The 17171-nt window shown below is 49.8% G+C and overlaps 6 protein-coding genes across 6 annotated transcripts; 3 read left to right on the forward strand and 3 right to left on the reverse strand.

The window, feature by feature from the left end:
- Positions 1-34: 34 nt before the first annotated feature.
- Positions 35-1816, reverse strand: BDQ94DRAFT_178789 (MCT family MFS transporter; the record flags this gene model as incomplete). The annotated part of the gene is made up of 3 exons (XM_026773203.1): positions 35-1273; positions 1334-1545; positions 1804-1816. 3 exons carry the CDS (start codon positions 1814-1816, stop codon positions 35-37), a joined length of 1464 nt encoding a protein of 487 aa, XP_026626304.1.
- A 3760-nt stretch (positions 1817-5576) lies between these two features.
- BDQ94DRAFT_143905 (putative dipeptidase) lies at positions 5577-7308 on the forward strand. The gene is made up of 3 exons (XM_026766345.1): positions 5577-5906; positions 5961-6173; positions 6225-7308. The coding sequence occupies exons 1-3, from the start codon at positions 5684-5686 to the stop codon at positions 7001-7003; spliced, it is 1215 nt and encodes a 404-aa protein (XP_026626305.1). The 5' UTR covers positions 5577-5683; the 3' UTR covers positions 7004-7308.
- Positions 7309-7338: 30 nt separating this feature from the next.
- On the reverse strand, positions 7339-7818 carry BDQ94DRAFT_170448 (uncharacterized protein; the record flags this gene model as incomplete). The annotated part of the gene is made up of 4 exons (XM_026771489.1): positions 7339-7415; positions 7467-7563; positions 7632-7725; positions 7799-7818. The coding sequence occupies 4 exons, from the start codon at positions 7816-7818 to the stop codon at positions 7339-7341; spliced, it is 288 nt and encodes a 95-aa protein (XP_026626306.1).
- Positions 7819-10331: 2513 nt separating this feature from the next.
- BDQ94DRAFT_34453 (flavodoxin and radical SAM domain protein) lies at positions 10332-12903 on the forward strand. The gene is made up of 2 exons (XM_026775542.1): positions 10332-10450; positions 10506-12903. Exons 1-2 carry the CDS (start codon positions 10429-10431, stop codon positions 12815-12817), a joined length of 2334 nt encoding a protein of 777 aa, XP_026626307.1. The 5' UTR covers positions 10332-10428; the 3' UTR covers positions 12818-12903.
- A 598-nt stretch (positions 12904-13501) lies between these two features.
- Positions 13502-15091, reverse strand: BDQ94DRAFT_170451 (uncharacterized protein; the record flags this gene model as incomplete). The annotated part of the gene is made up of 4 exons (XM_026771490.1): positions 13502-13835; positions 14033-14552; positions 14636-14943; positions 15060-15091. The coding sequence occupies 4 exons, from the start codon at positions 15089-15091 to the stop codon at positions 13502-13504; spliced, it is 1194 nt and encodes a 397-aa protein (XP_026626308.1).
- A 1661-nt stretch (positions 15092-16752) lies between these two features.
- Positions 16753-17044, forward strand: BDQ94DRAFT_143908 (uncharacterized protein). Its single transcript, XM_026766346.1, has one exon. It carries the CDS (start codon positions 16771-16773, stop codon positions 16981-16983), a length of 213 nt encoding a protein of 70 aa, XP_026626309.1. The 5' UTR covers positions 16753-16770; the 3' UTR covers positions 16984-17044.
- Positions 17045-17171: the final 127 nt, after the last annotated feature.

Consider the following 17171-nt stretch of genomic DNA (forward strand, 5'->3'; position numbering starts at 1 on the left):
CTTGCACGTCTACCATTCAACACCTAGTAGTACTCTATACACGAGAGTACCGCACCATTTCTCTGGCCAACTCCAACACATTCCACCCTGACTTCTCTGCCCTTACCTCCACCTCTACCATCTCTTTGCACATCCCCGCTGTATGAGTGGCAGCTCCCCGCCGCCGCTGCTGCACCTTCCACCCGCGCACCACCCATAGACACAACGCCGCCGCGACGAACACCATCCCCGCGAAGATCTGCACCTGCCGGTACGCCTCCATTCCCTCTGCCGGCCGTCGCAGTGCTTGCGCAATTGCCTCTCCCACCGCACCAGGTCCTACTAGCACCAGCCAAAGTATACTGAGGGCCCCAGGTAAATCCTGCAACCCGATCACCTCCACAAACACGGGAGCCACTGTGGCAAAGAATGTTCCCGACACCATGCCTCCCATTACCGCGAACAGACAGCACACTGCCATACTCCGAGCGGGAATCCAGATAGCGGAACAGAACACCGCACATACCAGGGACAGGGCCGTCGCCACGTTCAATCGACCCAGTCTGTCACTGAATAAGCCAATGAGGGGCCGTCCAATCCCCTGTCCCAGATTGTGCAGCGCGCCGACCACACTGCTCTGGCGCGCGGTCAATCCGATCGAGATTGCGAAGTTGGGTAGACTGAAGTTGATGGCCACAAAGCCAAAGGTACTGAAGATGGCCCAACCAATCAAAAGCAGGACCTCGATTTTCTTTAGCAAAGGAAAGTTGAATGCGACATGGCGGCTGGCGGTGGCTTTGTTGCGGTCGCGGAGGAAGGCGGCGCACACGAGGTTCACGACCAGAGAGACGATGGCTAATGTTCGAAATGTCCAGGGGAGGCCGAGGTTCTCGATCATCGCTTCAATGCCAAGGGAGTAAATGAGGCCACCGGTTCCGGCGCCAGCTGCGGGGATGGCATTTGCAACGCTGCTTTTCTTGTCGAACCATTGTGGCGGAACGCCAAGATAGGTCATGTAGATGATACCCATGCCGACACCGAAGCAGACCCCTTCAGTAATAAAGAGCTGCCATACGCGGGTGGTGAAGGAGGCGAGGATCAGTCCGGCTGTTTGGATGATGATACCCGAGATTATTGTGGTGTGGGTGCCGTATCGGCGGATGAGAAACACGGTGACGGGAGCCATGAGGTAGGCGCAGCCGATGGCGACGCCACCGATGAAGGCGTAGGCGAGTGAACTCGTGCCAGGGTAGATGTTGTTGTCCATGTAGTAGGATAAGAAGACGCCATAACTCTGGTACTATTAGAAAAAACCATTGCTGCTGAGCTAGTAGCTCTACTGCAGTGAACTCACCCCATTGATTCCCCAGGTGTGGACTTGTAGCCAGAACACACACGCAACAATCACCCATCCATATCCGCCATCTGGGGCGGCATCGGTGTCAATGCTTAACTTGGGATTCGTGACCGACTCATTGCTCTCATAGTCACCATTGTCAGCAGAGTTATAGTCCTCGGATGACTTGGTTCTAGCTTCTTGGGTTGACTGAATCGACTCCATCGGACCTGGTGATAAGATAGGGTATTTTCATCGAACACAAGAAAAAACGAGCACTCTCCATGTTCCGACCGGAAAATTATATATCACATCCAAAGAGATGGGGGAACACGATGCACGCATGGCATTCTAGCTATCAATGCTCCCAAGGCAAAAGGAACACTACCAGCGGGGCACTGGAATGCAGCCGATCCCCAACAGGGAAGTGTGCCACGCTGGGCAAAAGCTTTCCCCAACTCCGATCAAATCTCGACCCGGAGAAATACATGATCTATCCATCGCCAATGGCAAGGGAGACAACAAAACGGGTTGCTTGCGCAATGTACCAAAGTGACCGGATTTCTCCTGGTCTATCTTGCCCTTGTTGGTGATGCGGTATGGGATGCGAAGAATGCTGCTGCAAATATTCTATCTGGAGTAACGGTATCCCTTGCGTGACTTGCTCTTTCTAGGATTTGATCGTCCGGGAGAAACCAGGTGACTGAGGATGAAACGGTGATCAACTTTTACCGAGGAAGTACAAACGTACTGCTGCGGTGATCAGTGATACTATATCTTGTCGGGAGATCAGAAGGATCTTCGGACTATATCAAGGTACGCCCCATATTGAGTGCTTATTATGCAGCGTTGCCCAGCCTTTGTTGGCTATGAAGTCATCACTGCAGCCTGGTGAGAAAAATGCGACGATCTGCGCTAGTCGTTGAACCGGAAAAGCATCGACAGAAAGACCAATTGGACGAATGATTGTCTCAAGCCCGGTGATAAGGCGTCCACCCCTAGATGTTGGCTGGAATGGTATTGTGATGTCGGTGGCGGGGACAGGTTATAGATAGCTCACGCTGTGTAGCCTGAAGTTAGAAAAGGACTTGTAAGCTGTACCTGAGGTTGGAAACTGGTTTATCTCCATATAGTCGCATGATGACTGACTGAGTAGGGGTTGGATAAGTTGCATAAGCTTTTTCCACGGATAGTTGAATCATGGGTCTTGATCAGCGAGATGCTTGTTGAAGGAAAGGCCGATCTGAGATGACGAAGTGAGAGGTTCCCTGGCTGTCGGTCATGTGCCTTGGATTCGCTGGATACATTTTCCCCATAATCCTGTGCATTCTGGCGGCGCCGCCATCTGCCATTATTACCTAGCCTTGAACTACATCTGCGTAGGCTCAAAAAAAAGTCTCGTGTACATGCCACGGATCCATTGAAATGACATAACCAAAGGTGGACGTGAGAATGGGCGTTTCGTTTTCATTGACTTTCTAAGTTGAAGACATTCGAGACTATGGATCCAAATTCAGAATGAAAGGCTACCAGTAGAGACCTCGGTATAGTCGGACATGAGAATTTTCAGTGTCTGTATCAGTTCATAGTGAGTGTTAATCAATCTTATTACTACCAACAAACCGGCAGCTTCCGCTAGTTCCTCGCAAGTATGGATGAGCAATTCTTTCCCTCCTGTACGGACCAGCGATGAATAGTTCAATTCACAGCGGCGGAAGTTGACGGTCCACAAATGAAAAGCTGATAGTGTAAGAAAATAAAAAAACTTCCTAGACAGGGCAAGTAGATGTATATAAAGGGATCGTGAGCTGCCTTGGATCTAACTTGATTGAACACATCTTCTCCACAACACAAAACTATCAACAGCATCAGTTCTCACCAGTTGATAATCAATCCGTTCCAATGGGCCACGTGTGTGAAGGTTGTGTTGGCGGCCTAGAGTTCTGGGGATGTGGCTGTGAAACTCGCCACGTTTACAAAGAATTCGAAAGCTGCACTGCTTCCCCAAAACATAAATGCCATGAAGTATCCAAGGTCTCCTGCAGCAATCCAGGTGGACCTGGTTGCAATGAACATGATGGAAAGGATGGTTTGGTGATTTCGTCACATGAGAAAGTCAAAGATCGAGGGATTCCCTGTCCACTTTGTGGTCCTCCAGGTCTGTGTTTGAATGGTTACTGTTCGTGCAGAAGATCTGAAGAAAAACTGACTACATCTAGACTGTGACGAGAAGGTCTCGCCTGATACAAACAGAGGAATCAGGTTCTTTCCAAACTGGTTTGCTCGGAGGGAAACAGAAGAGAAATAATACTCTGTGACTGCGGATGTCAAAGAGTCTGGGACCATCTTGTAAAGCCATCTTCGTGGCAAGTGAATGTTCTAACATCACCAATGGTTCTAAGTCAGGTTACATTTGGCATCTACACTTATCAGGCCCATTCACTACTGTCTAGCAACAACCATTTATTTTACAAGAGCCTTGCTCCCAATTACTTTTGCTGTGGGGTTTCTTGTTAGCTAAAGTTTTTACCTATTGTATTTGCAAAAAAAGACGCTCTCTGTCTACGTTGTTATATTGTAGTTATCGTAGTAGAATTTATCATGTAGCTATTACTGACTCCGACTAATGGTTGCTAATGGTTATCTATACACAGAAATACCGAAACAGAGCTTAATGAATCGATGCAAATATAGATCATCACGTGCGCCCATGTGTATAAGAATGGGGATCGCACGCGTTGTTATCGTTCATGGAGTCACTCCACTCTTTGCTTTTCCTAAAGGTACAATAGAATCATCTGAGTCAACTGCTTCTTGTTCATCGTGCTCTGTTACCTGACAGCCCGCCGACATATCTTAAAGTACCGTCCTCAGAAGTATGAACAAGCCTGGAGTAAAGGAGTACCGAGAGTACTGTCCTCCCGGAGTCAAACATGTGATTGCGTCGGGTGGAAGCGCATGGATAGGAGAAGTTGATGAAACTACAGTCTTGAAGTACCCTCTCGCGCCTGACAACACAGATGTGAGTTGGCTAGAGACGGAGAGAAAGCTCCTCGAGATTGTCGGACACCACGAGCATATCATAAAAGTGAAAGGGTGCACAGAGAACGGCTGGCTCTATCTAGAGCGTGCGACAAACGGGAACTTGGATGACTATTATCTCAGACCAGCATATCCACATCCACCGCCATCCCTCGAGCAAAGGATAGCCTGGTGCCGAGAAATAGCCGAGGCAGTTGCATGGGTTCATAGTAGAGGAGTCATCCATTGTGATATACAGCCCAGGAATATTCTTCTGGATGAGGGGCTACGCACAAAGTTGGCTGACTTCCAAGGGAAGCATGTGTCGGAGAATGGCACCGTGCTTCTTGATGGGTGGAGTAGTGAGCCTTGCAGGTTCTATTGCCCTCATCGTGACCCCTTTGATGCAGATGTGCAGACAGATCTCTTTGCTCTGGGATGCACTATCCATTTCATCATGATGAGACATGCGTTGTTCCCTGATATTGCTGACGGGGAAGTCGGATGGTTTGAAAAAATTGAGTATAGACTTTCAACGCAACAGTTTTCAGATGATACGCGTGCTTGCAGCGACATCACTCGCAAATGCTGGTACAAAGAGTATGACTCTGCCGATGACTTGCTTCTGGATCTGGAGATTGTCCGAGAGGTATTGTTCAACGCTGACTGTGATTGAGCTGGCTGGAGCGTTTGCTGCACAAGATATGCGAAGATTAGACAAATTTCAAGTAACTGTGGGATAGCACTCTATTAGCTTTATTTTGAAATGCTAATCTCTCACGTCATCCTATAACTTCCAAGCCAACGTTTGTGCCAAGTAGATGGCAACGGCACTTCCCAAAGTTGTCATCGTTGCACCTGATAAGTTTACGCTCACTATGTAATAGAAGAGGCCCTTTGGATGGCTCTGACTAGATGCCTCGGTCACTTTATGAGAATTGGAGCAGAAATCTACCATTATACTTATATGTCACGTGACCGCTATAGTCAGAAGCCCCAATGAGCTTATTCAGAACATCCCTATGGCGACAAATAGAGGCAACAAACGGACAGCTGCGATGCTCGCAAACCCGTGAATATAAGTTGTCAAGCAACAGATTGTTCCAGCTATGTTACTGGTCATCCAGCAGAACATGATGTGATCGGGTTGCTTATCAAGACTCGGTGAGCTAAGCGTGAATCCTGCAGCTGCTATACGCAAGTTGACTCATCGGTAGTCCGGTTATCTCCCCGGCGATAACAACAACGAGCTCCATCCATCCCCATCCCCATCCGCTATTTCAATATCAACATCACACTTGCTACGTCGGGAAGCGCGAATTACACAACCCCTCCTTCCTTCGCACAATGGATTCCAAAGTCGATCTGGAGTCGTCGCGCGGCTATCTGGCAACCTCCTCAGATGCAAAGCCAAAGCCTCCCTCTTCTCTGGCGCGCAACATGGGACGCGTGCTTCTGACCTTTGTTCTTGCGTGCTTTTTGGTCACTTTGACCAATGCGCGCCGTTGCACTCACCCGCATCCCGCACAGTCGAGAGTGGACAAAATCTTGTCGGAGACCCCGTTGATAGGTGAGTAGCTTGCAATTTAATGCTTACAATTGCCTACTCATCTGACGACCACAGACGGCCATGATGATCTACCCATCTTCATCCGCGAGTTTTTCGGAAATCACATCTATGGCGACGATTTCAGAATCCCCTTCACCGAGGGCAATTTGTTGGGGCATGTCGATTTGCCACGGCTCGCTGAGGGCAAAGTAGGTGGCACCTTCTGGAGTGTCTTCGTGGAGTGTCCGAAAAACTGGAGCGATTTCTCCGACGCGACCTATGCAACAAGTAAGATAAAATCCACCGTTTGTGCGTTCCTTACTGATAGCATATGACCAGGTGTCCGCCAGACTATCGAACAGGTAGATGTCATGTTGCGCCTACAACAGGCCTACCCTAATGTCTTTTCTGAGCCTCCCAATGGCACGACGGCCCTTCAAGCCTTCAAGGAGGGAAAGATCATCTCCCCGCTTGGAATTGAGGGCCTTCATTCGATCGGAAACTCCCTGGCTCACTTGCGAAGCTTCTATGATCGCGGCGTGGCATATGCAACTCTCACTCATAATTGCCACAATCGCTATGCTGATGCAGCGCTTGTCGAGATACCCGGCGGTATCAAGAAGGCAGACCCGGTCTGGCACGGGGTAAGCGAAGCCGGTAAGGATCTTGTCTTTGAGATGAACAGGCTGGGTATGATAGTCGACTTGTCTCATGTTAGTGTGGATACTATGCGGGACGTCTTGGGAGCCGGAAAAGACGATTGGACTGGCAGCCGCGCCCCTGTGATGTTCAGTCACAGCTCCGCATACGCAGTCTGCCCCCATCCCCGCAATGTCCCGGACGATGTTCTGGAGTTGGTCAAAGCGCGTAACTCGGTTGTGATGGTCAACTTCTCCCCAGATTTTATTTCATGTACTGCTTCGGACGATCCGAACGGCTTGCCAGAGCTCGATCCCGAGAATGCAACTCTGGAGCACGTGGTGGATCACATCATGTACATTGGAAACCTGATCGGATTCGATCATGTTGGATTGGGTAGCGATTTTGACGGTATCCCTACTGTTCCGCGCGGTCTTGAGGATGTGTCCAAGTATCCGGACTTGATCGCTGAGCTTTAGAGACGTGGAGTCAGTGACGAGGATGCAGGCAAGGTTGCTGGCGGAAACCTGCTGCGGGTGTGGAGAGATGTGGACCAGGTTGCTCTTCAGATGCAGGCTGAGGGAGCGCTTCCGGTGGAGGATGAGTTGTCCTGACTTGGTGGTGCACATAATACGGGATCGCGGACTACTTGTATCATTGCACAAACATTCCTTTTTCGTAGAGATAACCAGGAAACTAGCCATGGCAAATAATAACCCCACAATCATTACAATTACTAGCCTTGAAATCAAGCTAAACACTCTCAGAAAAGGACCAATGTCACGTAAGCGAACAGAGTATGATTATAGCTACTCTAATAATTTATCAACCACGGGCATCTCCTTGTATGCCACTGTCGACACAAGGCGCACTTAAAAGCTCCAGGATCGGCTATATCAGTATTCAGTATGTACTATGACCTCTCCAATAGAGAGGGCCTACCCTGCAAGTAATCGAAGTTCTTTGATGTGGAAGCCACAGGGGAATTAGGAGTTTGTTGGCGGGAGCCTGAACCCGAGCCAGGTGTAGAGGAAGACTGCTAGATCGGCGTTAAGGTTAACTAGTTAGCGGTTACAGCTCTGTCACTCAATCATGGCTCTTACGTACAGGCTCTTCCTTGTAAACATTATGCACTGATTTCTCTTTGTTCGTCGTTCGACTGTTGTCTTCGATACTAGGGTTGCCCTTTTGTGATTTGGAGCTGGGTCTTATGTTAGTTTCGGATAGTAAAACAACTATGTAGATTCAGTAGGAATAAGTGACTGCTCACTTACGATTCCGCTCCTGGTGCCATTTCTGGGGATTTGCAATGTTGAAGTGCTTGCTCCTGAAAACAGTAAGACAGTCAGACTGTCAGAGTGATGGGGTATGACCTGCTCCTAATTGTCAGTATTGAATCATACTCTTGGCGCCTGCCCATTCACGTCACCAGCCGGAAGCTGTATCATACCAAAGAAACTATGGAGCATCAGCAGTGAAATCTGATGTTAGCACTTCCCGATGCTTCTACAGACTTCTGAGAATATTTCGGTTACGCCTATTACCTAGATCCCCTAAAGTACGTGCTTGTCAAAATTGTCGGCATCTACCGAACAAAACATATCATGCAGGGAAAGTATCATAACCGGCGTTACCCGGCCAGAGCTGAGGAACCACCAACATAGACTAACCAGCAGTCCTCAAATTCCCTTTTGCTACCCAGGTAATATGCCATACGTTCATGAGATTCACATATTGGTTGGCTGTTCCGATGTTACTGCCACCAAAAGAAAGAAAACAAAAAAGATGAATGATAATCAATTGCATATATACAGAGTATCACTGCTGTAACTCGTGCCTATCGGGATAGACATGGCTTTGTTTATTGAATTAGTATATATGGAGGACCTACCCACTGGGGGTTATAAAGGGTCTGTAGCTTGACTTTCATGGTTTCATCTCATAGCGTCCAGTCATTTCAGTTGAAAAGACCGGTTGATTCTGAGATTGTTTGGGACTTCTTCTCTATTGGTCAAGTGTCTCATATTCTGGACACGATGAAAGAGTGAGTCTGACTACCACCTTACGCTTTTTATCGTCTCTACTACATATATATACTACATTTTACAGTTGTCAGCCTTGAAGAAAGTACCGTTGAACTATCTACATGACCAATATGAACCAGAAGGAGGCGTTCTAGTCAGATAGGCCGAGAGAGTTTGAGAAGGATTCTCGCTTCATGCTATTATTCGGCTCAATATACAGCACCTCCGAGCAGTAATTTGACTAATCGCTATCATACCCCCATTCTGGCTTTTTTTTTTTTGTGTGTGTGTGTGTTCGATAAGATGCTGATATAGACTCTAGGAGTGATTCTTCGACAATGACTCCACTGTACATCGGATCGCTTTCGACGAGTATACTAGTGAACAATTAACGAAACATACTAGGAACTTCCTCCGCCGCCTCCGCTGTCCCCAAGGACCGTATGTTGACGCGAATGGGAAATGGAAACAAGGAAGACAGGTGCTGATTCGATGAAAAGCCATTACCTGCACGTTCCCCTTCACGCTCTCGATCCCCTTCTTAACCTGTATGTTCGAAACATCAAAATGGAATAGTAGAATCGGAAGTGTTGATAACACTGTCAGCCACCTCCACCCCCGTCACCTGCTTCGACGTCCTCCTCACATTCTTTAAATGCTCCATCTGTATGTTCGAAATATTGTTATGGGGCGCTAAAAGCGAAAGTATGGATGAAACTATCAGCCGCCTCCACCTCCATCACCTGCCACGTCATCCACATCAAACTCTCCAAATCATTCTCCTCCTGTATGTTTGGAACACTGTTATGGGTGCTAAGATCCGGAGAATTGATGACACTTTTAGCCTCCTCTTCCACCTCCGCCAAATACTCGCCGTCGCCATAGTTAGTATGCCGTACTAAAAAGAGACTTCCGATTGAGCGGATTGAAAGGTAACAGCAAATCATTCTCAGTTGAAGGTCGGAATGTCAGGATGCGGAATGAATGAGTTAGCAATACTTGTTATATTGGATGATGTACAGTTTCCATTATATGGATCTGAGTATGTCACACGACTTGGAAATCAATTTTACCGTCTGTAGTACCCTATTTTATATACTTTGTACTATTACAGATGCTCATCAACGATCATAAATGTCCCTCAGCCTTGGTTACATATCTTACTCTAATCAAATGATAGCTTCAAATAGCTTCAAGTCATTATAAGCAACGGGGGCGTCCCCTTACATGTCGTTTCGTAAGTATGGTGGGCAAATAGTCACCAGCCACACCACTGTGGCTCAGGCGTCTTAGCAGCGGCCATTGGGATGTGGCTGCCTACCAAGATACAAGTATTTTTATTTGCAAATGTGCTACCACTAGCGGTAGTTGTAGTCCTACTTATGATCACCTCTGCTGATGTGAGAACGAAGAGCATTTTGAGTATGTTGGGGGACTCCTTGAGATCATTACAAATGCTGGAACTGGATAGGCTCCTGAGGCTCCCCGAGATGCCTTCCCCATCGGGCAGTTCAGTGCGGGAACCAATCAAAGGCCTCGCCGCTGGAGCCAAAAAATTCCTCGAAAATCCCGAGGAACTGAAAGTGAAAGAACCTCAACCGACCCCAGAATCAGCATTGACTCTACTTTGACGAGAAGGGTCTGGGCTGCATTCGTCTCATTGTGTTTAGTCCTTGCGACTTGCATTCGCCCAAGTACCGATTCAGTCGGTTACTGCGATGTGTCCCCAGGACTTCGTCAACCCCTCTCAGTTCTAGTTCACCCAGTGCTCCCCGCCCACTCTATCTGGCCCGCCTCTTTGAGTCTTTCCGCGGCCACAAGGGCTCTCAGATCCCACCACTGTCACACGGATCTCGTCTGTTCTTTTCGATCTACTTAAGATGGAGGGATCTGGAAACGAAGGTAATTATGCTTTCCCTCTGCGATCGTGCAAGTACTAATGGTTCATTCTGCTTAGGTCTTTTGGCCTTCTGGCATTCCTACCGCTTGCCTCTCCTTCTCGCTCTCGCTACCCTTCTCGTTCTCGTTCGCGCCTATCGTAAACTTCAGCCCAAGTCCAAGATTGCTACTGCCTCCTCCATCCCGTCGTCGCCTCGCAGCCATTCCCCGGAGAAACGTGAAAAGACCATCAGCAACTCGACGGAGAAGGATGTCGGAACCGACTTAAAGCCCTCGGTCGTGGAGAAGGACGCGTCGCAAAAGCAGGCCGGTCCGAAGCGGGTCACAGGAAAGAAGCCGCTAAAGGTTGCTGGCCGACGCAGAGGTTCTGACCAGGAACCGGCTGTCTCCTTCATCCAACCCATTATCTTCTTCGCTTCGTTGACCGCAAACACCGAGAGATATGCCCAAGTGTTGCTGGAAGAATTGCGTGCTGCTGCGCGCGATCGGGCCGATCCTGACAATCGGGAACGAGGCCTCCTTCCCCCCCAGATTCACGACCTGTCGTATGTCGATTTTGACGACTACTTCATTAGCGCCCCGAAGCCCCCATCGACCTCGCCAGGAACACGCTATGTCTATTGCATGCTGATCCCGACTTACAACATTGATACGATCTTGAACACCTTCCTTGGTCACCTTGATGAAACCCATCATGACTTCCGCATTGATACTGCGCCCCTGTCCGGTCTCGCTGGCTATTCTGTCTTCGGATTTGGCGACAAGGAAGGGTGGCCTACTGAAGAGGAAGGCTTCTGCTCACAGGCCAAGGAACTGGACCGCTGGATGGCGAAACTCACAGGCAGGAAGAGGGCCTACCCTCTTGGGTTTGGTGATGTAAAGAGCGATGCGGAATCGGCCTTGAAGGAGTGGTCCCGTGGCCTACAGGATATTCTCGGTGATATCGTCGAAAACGGCGGCCTAGGTGAAGGTGTCCCTGGTAGCGGTGATCCGCTCGAAAGTGATGAGGAGGATTTGGACGACGAAGGTTCGGAGTCCGACAAAGCAAACGGTCGGAAGCGGAACAAGAATCAATCGGTGGTCGACCTGGAAGATATCAAATTCAGCTCGGACGCTGCATCCGGATCCCCTATCCCCGTGGACTTCACTACGGGCGGAAAGTCTCCTGCGCCCGCTACTGAAAAAGAGATGGTGCCCAAGACCTCGCCGACCTATGCCTCTCTGACGAAGCAAGGATATACGATTGTTGGTTCGCACTCTGGCGTCAAGATCTGTCGTTGGACCAAGTCTGCCCTGCGTGGTCGTGGCTCCTGTTATAAGTTTTCGTTCTACGGTATTCGCTCTCACCTGTGCATGGAGGCAACTCCTTCGCTTTCTTGCAGCAATAAATGTATCTTCTGCTGGCGTCATGGTACTAACCCTGTCGGCACCACTTGGCGCTGGAAGGTGGACGATCCGGAACTCATCTTCAATGGAGTTAAGGAGGGTCATTACAAGAAGATCAAGATGATGCGTGGTGTTCCGGGTGTGCGTGCGGAGCGATTCGCCGAAGCTATGCGGATCCGTCACTGTGCTCTCAGTTTGGTCGGCGAGCCGATCTTCTATCCCCATATCAATCGTTTCCTGGACATGTTGCACAGCGAACACATCTCCAGTTTCCTTGTCTGCAATGCCCAACACCCTGACCAGCTTGAAACGTTGCATCGGGTGACGCAACTCTATGTCTCCATCGATGCGAGTAACCGCGAGAGCCTACGCAAGATCGATCGACCTCTGCACCGCGATTTCTGGGAGCGCTTCCAGCGCTGCTTGGATATCCTCCGGGAAAAGCGCCATTACCAGCGGACGGTGTTCCGTCTTACGCTGGTCAAGGGTTTCAACATTGACGATGAGGTGATTGGATATGCCAACCTGGTTGAAAAGGCCCTGCCTTGCTTTGTTGAAATCAAGGGCGTGACATACTGTGGTACTAGCACCAGCGCCGGAGCTGGACTGACCATGCAGAACGTTCCTTTCTATGAGGAGGTTCAGCAGTTTGTCACCTCTCTCAACGCAGAGCTGGAGCGCCGTGGTCTGAAGTATGGTATCGCCGCTGAACACGCTCACAGTTGTTGCGCGCTGATCGCGTCCGAGCGGTTCCACGTCAATGGCAAATGGCATTCTCGGATCGATTACGACAGGTTCTTCCAGCTCTTGGAGAAGGAGAAGGCCGACGGTACCTCGTTCACGCCGGAGGATTACATGAGGGAAACCGAGGACTGGGCGCTGTGGGGTAACGGAGGTTTCGATCCGAACGATGAGCGTGTCTACAAGAAGGGCAAGAAGAAGGCCATTCAGGCTGCTGCTGCTGCTACTGAAGCTCAGGGATGATCAGCCCACTCCACACGATACCATGTGCCTATACATGGGTTCTATAGCAGACCCTCGATTTGCCAGCCAGTCTCATCTTATGACTCGACTAAAAGCCTACAATTCTGCCGAGATTCCTTATCATCGGAGCTCGGCCTACCTGCAGCGTGCCGAACAACGCTGCTTCAAACGATGCGATGTATCGCCCCACTGATTTCACGGACTTTGCTCGGGGAATCAACAACGAGCCCAAGTTCTCCGTCCATGGACTCCGTTACAAAAACCCTTGTTTCACAGTGCCGGAGGATTCCGTGCCGCCCTTGTGATGGCCCACAGAATCACTATATAAGAAACGATAAGGCTAGTAGATTTCATTTATGACTTCCTGTATCTAGTTCAAATTACGAAATGACACATGTCAAATGACGTTTTTATTGTTGCACATAATCCTACGAGTCTTGCTTAAGTGGATTTGTTCTGACAGCCGTTAATTATGGTTGGGTTTGGCCGTTTCATATTCCCTTTGTTCATTACGTCTCCGCAAATGGCTTTCAAACCGTTCTACGACCTCTAGAACTACTGTACTACAAGATGTCATGGCTTGGCAAGTTTCTTTCTATGGCTGTCTTCGACCGTGCATTCTGGCTAGAGCCGAGAAACAGAACCATCGGCTGGGCTTTCTGTCGATCTGCTCCCAAAAGATACTCACCCAGGAACAGCTCGGTATGAACAAATTTCGTTTCCGCCTGACGCGCCGGTGGATTGGTCGCATGCGTTGGCTAGTCGTACTTGTGGGGAACGATCCGAAGAAAGTGGATCAGCAAGCAGTGGGGACCATTTTCTGAACTGCCGTGCAGGTACAGCTGCTTCAAACATTTCGTCAATCTCGCTGGGCGTCCGGTCTTTCATCTCTGACAGGTAAAGCCATGTTCCCACGAGGGCAATGGCCGAGAAGCCCACACATACAAAGCCGGTCTTACCGTGTAGGGCCCCCTCGTCGGGGTTGAAGATATACGGCAAGATAAGGTTGAAAACGACGCTGAACAGTCCGGTAACGAATCAGCCCACACCTTGGGACTTGGCACGAAGCCGCAGAGACGATGCTTCTCCACCGACAGCGTAGGATGTTGGCCATGCACCAATACCGCAGGTCATGATTACCGTCACTAGTGTGATCCCCGTGTACCTGAACGACCATTGGCCATGGTTTTCGCATATCCGTTCCAGACAACTTACCAGGCGCTAATAGTTCCCGGGAAACAGCCGGCAGCCCTTATGCTCATCCAGGCGAGCGTCGGGACGCTTAATCTGACAATAACCAGAGGCACACGGCCATAATTAGACAGTGTCTGCATGCTGACTAGGTTAGCTGCCAACCCCAGTCCGATGCCAGCTTGTGAGAACAGAAAGCTCTCTTGATGCCTCATGCCGACTATTTGCAGAATGTAACTAGTCTTGGATAGGAAGGGCAAAGCAAAAAGCGATGGGATGAGGCTTGCAAACATAACGATCATGGTACGCCGGCGGACGACGCCTGTGAAGCAGTCACGGTACCCAGTCGCCTTGCTGGCTGCATCTTGATCTTCTTTTTCAATGAACGAGCGTAGTTGCTCGGATTGATAATGCGATTCCATAGGGCCGGAATCCAGTCGTCGCTGTGATTTGCGAACCGCGCTTATTCGATCTTTTCGAATGAGATACGTCGGGCTTTCGGGGAGGACAGCTGCACCACCAGAGGCAATGCAGAGAATGGCCACTGAGAGATGAAGCAATTCTTATATCCTCGGCTTCCGGCAATATCCAAAGCCTTGTAAACTACTACACTGCCCATCAACTGACCCAGGAGGATGAAGATCGGAAAGAAGGCCAGCATGGGGCCTCGCAGTACGGGAGGTAAGATCTCAAACATGTATGTCTGCGTCGTGCCTGTGATCATGTGAACAGCAAGACCTTGCACAAGCTTTGCCGTCAGAAAGACTGCTCTGCGGGCGTCTATACCATCCGGAACATTCGATACGTATGCCACTGCGACTGCAGCTGCCAACAAGAAAGCCGCAAAGGCTAAGCAAAAGCAACGCCCAGCACGATCTTGTAACAGCGCTGCGGCTATAGCTCCAAAGAGACCGCCAAGGGGACTAGCTACGTCTCTTAGGCTCAGCCGTAAGTAGGGATGGGATGATGAGCGCGCGGTTCAATCGACGGCCAAAATCGCGCCCCGTGAAGTCAGAGATGCTACGAAGACACAGCCCCAGACAATGCCTACTGGAACTCCAGCATAGCGGAGACATTCCTCATGATGACTAGACCATATCCATAGAGCAGTATACCGGACGCCAGTGCTACGCAATAAGCCAAGATCTTCGGGTAATGTTCGATAGTCGCCCATAGCGATGAAGAGGGTGTTCCCTACGACGAGAAAGGAACACGTTGTCTAGGAGAAGCTTTGCTATTCCTTGATAGGGGCTTATTATGCCTGTGCGTAGAGCAGCGGTGAACAATCATACGATTGATGGCATAATATCCCCTTTTAAGTATCAACGCCGCGGTATGAATATACTCCGGAAACTCAGCGACGACTGAGGGTGGTTGTCCGCGCCCATGCGAAGCTTACACGAGGCTGTACGATGACTCTGACTGAGGTCCTAGTTGCAATGAACCCATGCCTCCATTGGATGCGATGGAAGCAATTGGTAGGTTAAGCAATCTGGGTATGCAGCCATCGGGTATGATGAGTGCATGCAGGGTAGTATCGTAATTTTGATCTTATTCTGACATCTGATGACCTGTCGATTTCGCTGACTGCCACTAGAACAGTCACCTGCTCTAGGCAACATGATCTGTTCGGCAGATTGCGCCAAATATCAAGAGACTGCAGTTTCTGAAATCGGATGAATGGAAGATTCGAGGTGCACCAACAGAGCTAGTACACTATTTCGTAGCTTCGCCGTCTCTTTGGCAGTGATTTGCACCTAGTCGGTCTAGGTGCACTCCGGCTAGCCTGGGCCATAGGCAGACCGACTGTCCGTAGACTAACTGGTGCCAACCAGGTTTAGGTGGCACTTGGGCTTGAGCACACCGATTTTCCTGTCGAGAGGATATCCGGATGACCTTATAACAATCCTCTGTTGGGCATCAAGCAATGGGGGGTATTCGGAAAGGGTCTTGTGAGTTATTCGGAGACAGCTATGGGCTTCGCTCAGAAGAGAGTTGACTGACAGAGCACCTGGCTCGCAGACATTCGCACTTCGACGGCACACAATTGCTAGCTTCTCGAAGTGAGCCGTCCTCAGGGGATGCTAATGGTGCAGGAAGTTCTCCTGACCGTCCTATACAAGCGGACTGGGTTCATCCTAGCCGTCTTCTCCTTGCAGGGATACAAAGTTCTAGCCTGACTAGTTACCGGGGATCCCTTGAAGCAGGCCAGTAGGAAGACTAGTCTCCAAAGCAGAAAAAGCAAGACAGGCACTAAGTAGCCGATCAGGAATGTTCTAGGAAATGCCAGCCATCCCGCCAACCCTAGCTGTTGCACGTGCCGAGATAAAGACGGGGCGCATACTGGGACGAAGATCAAAAAAGCAAATATTACAGGCGGTTTTCAGGGGGGAAGGAGTTCCTGCTGCACTATTACTGACGGTTTTGCTTGTTTGTGTGTGTGTGGCGAGCTGCGAGGGACTTTTGCCCTTCTGGAAACGGTTTCCGATCGACGGAGATTGCGGGACACCCTGATTTAGTACGCTGTCGAGTTTCCGCGGACATGCGAGGGGCAGCGATGAAGCACTTGGGACTTAATTTCGTTTGCTTGTTGCTGGTCGGCTGTTTTGTGTGCGGTGGAACTCGGATAGCAGCCAGCATCTGATCTATCGCAAGTCTTGGTTTCTTTTTTGGAAAATCCGCCACGTGCTGCGGACGCGCTCGGACGAATGGGTTCCATGTGGCAAGATGGCCTTTCCTACGCACTCCGATGTGTCAGTAAGATGAGGATTACGTTTGGGACACCTCATGGCATGTCGATGGTGAAACGGCCAAACTGGATTCTTGGTGACAGGCCCTTCATCGGGGGCCAATGTCCGCCAGTAAGTGAGAAGGTCCACGCAGTGTGGTCCCCATATATGTCCCGGTATTATTTTCCTATAATCCATTATGCCTTTTGGGTCGGGTTCACATGCCAGAAGGAACAATGGCCTTGACTGGGGATCAGCCAGCTCGGGGACTTCTTTCTAAAATTAACGCCAATTTAAATTACACTCCGGGATGCGGGCCTGCTGTCTGCAGTGTGCTGCTAGTCGGCTGCTCTGGCACGCTATCAATCGCTCCATCCATCATGTTAGATCCGTCTAGTGTTCCTGTGCCAGGCCTTTTAGCGTCCGCGACTTTC

The sequence above is a fragment of the Aspergillus welwitschiae genome (assembly GCF_003344945.1).
Source record: "Aspergillus welwitschiae strain CBS 139.54b unplaced genomic scaffold BDQ94scaffold_16, whole genome shotgun sequence".
Classification (NCBI taxonomy): domain Eukaryota; kingdom Fungi; phylum Ascomycota; class Eurotiomycetes; order Eurotiales; family Aspergillaceae; genus Aspergillus; species Aspergillus welwitschiae.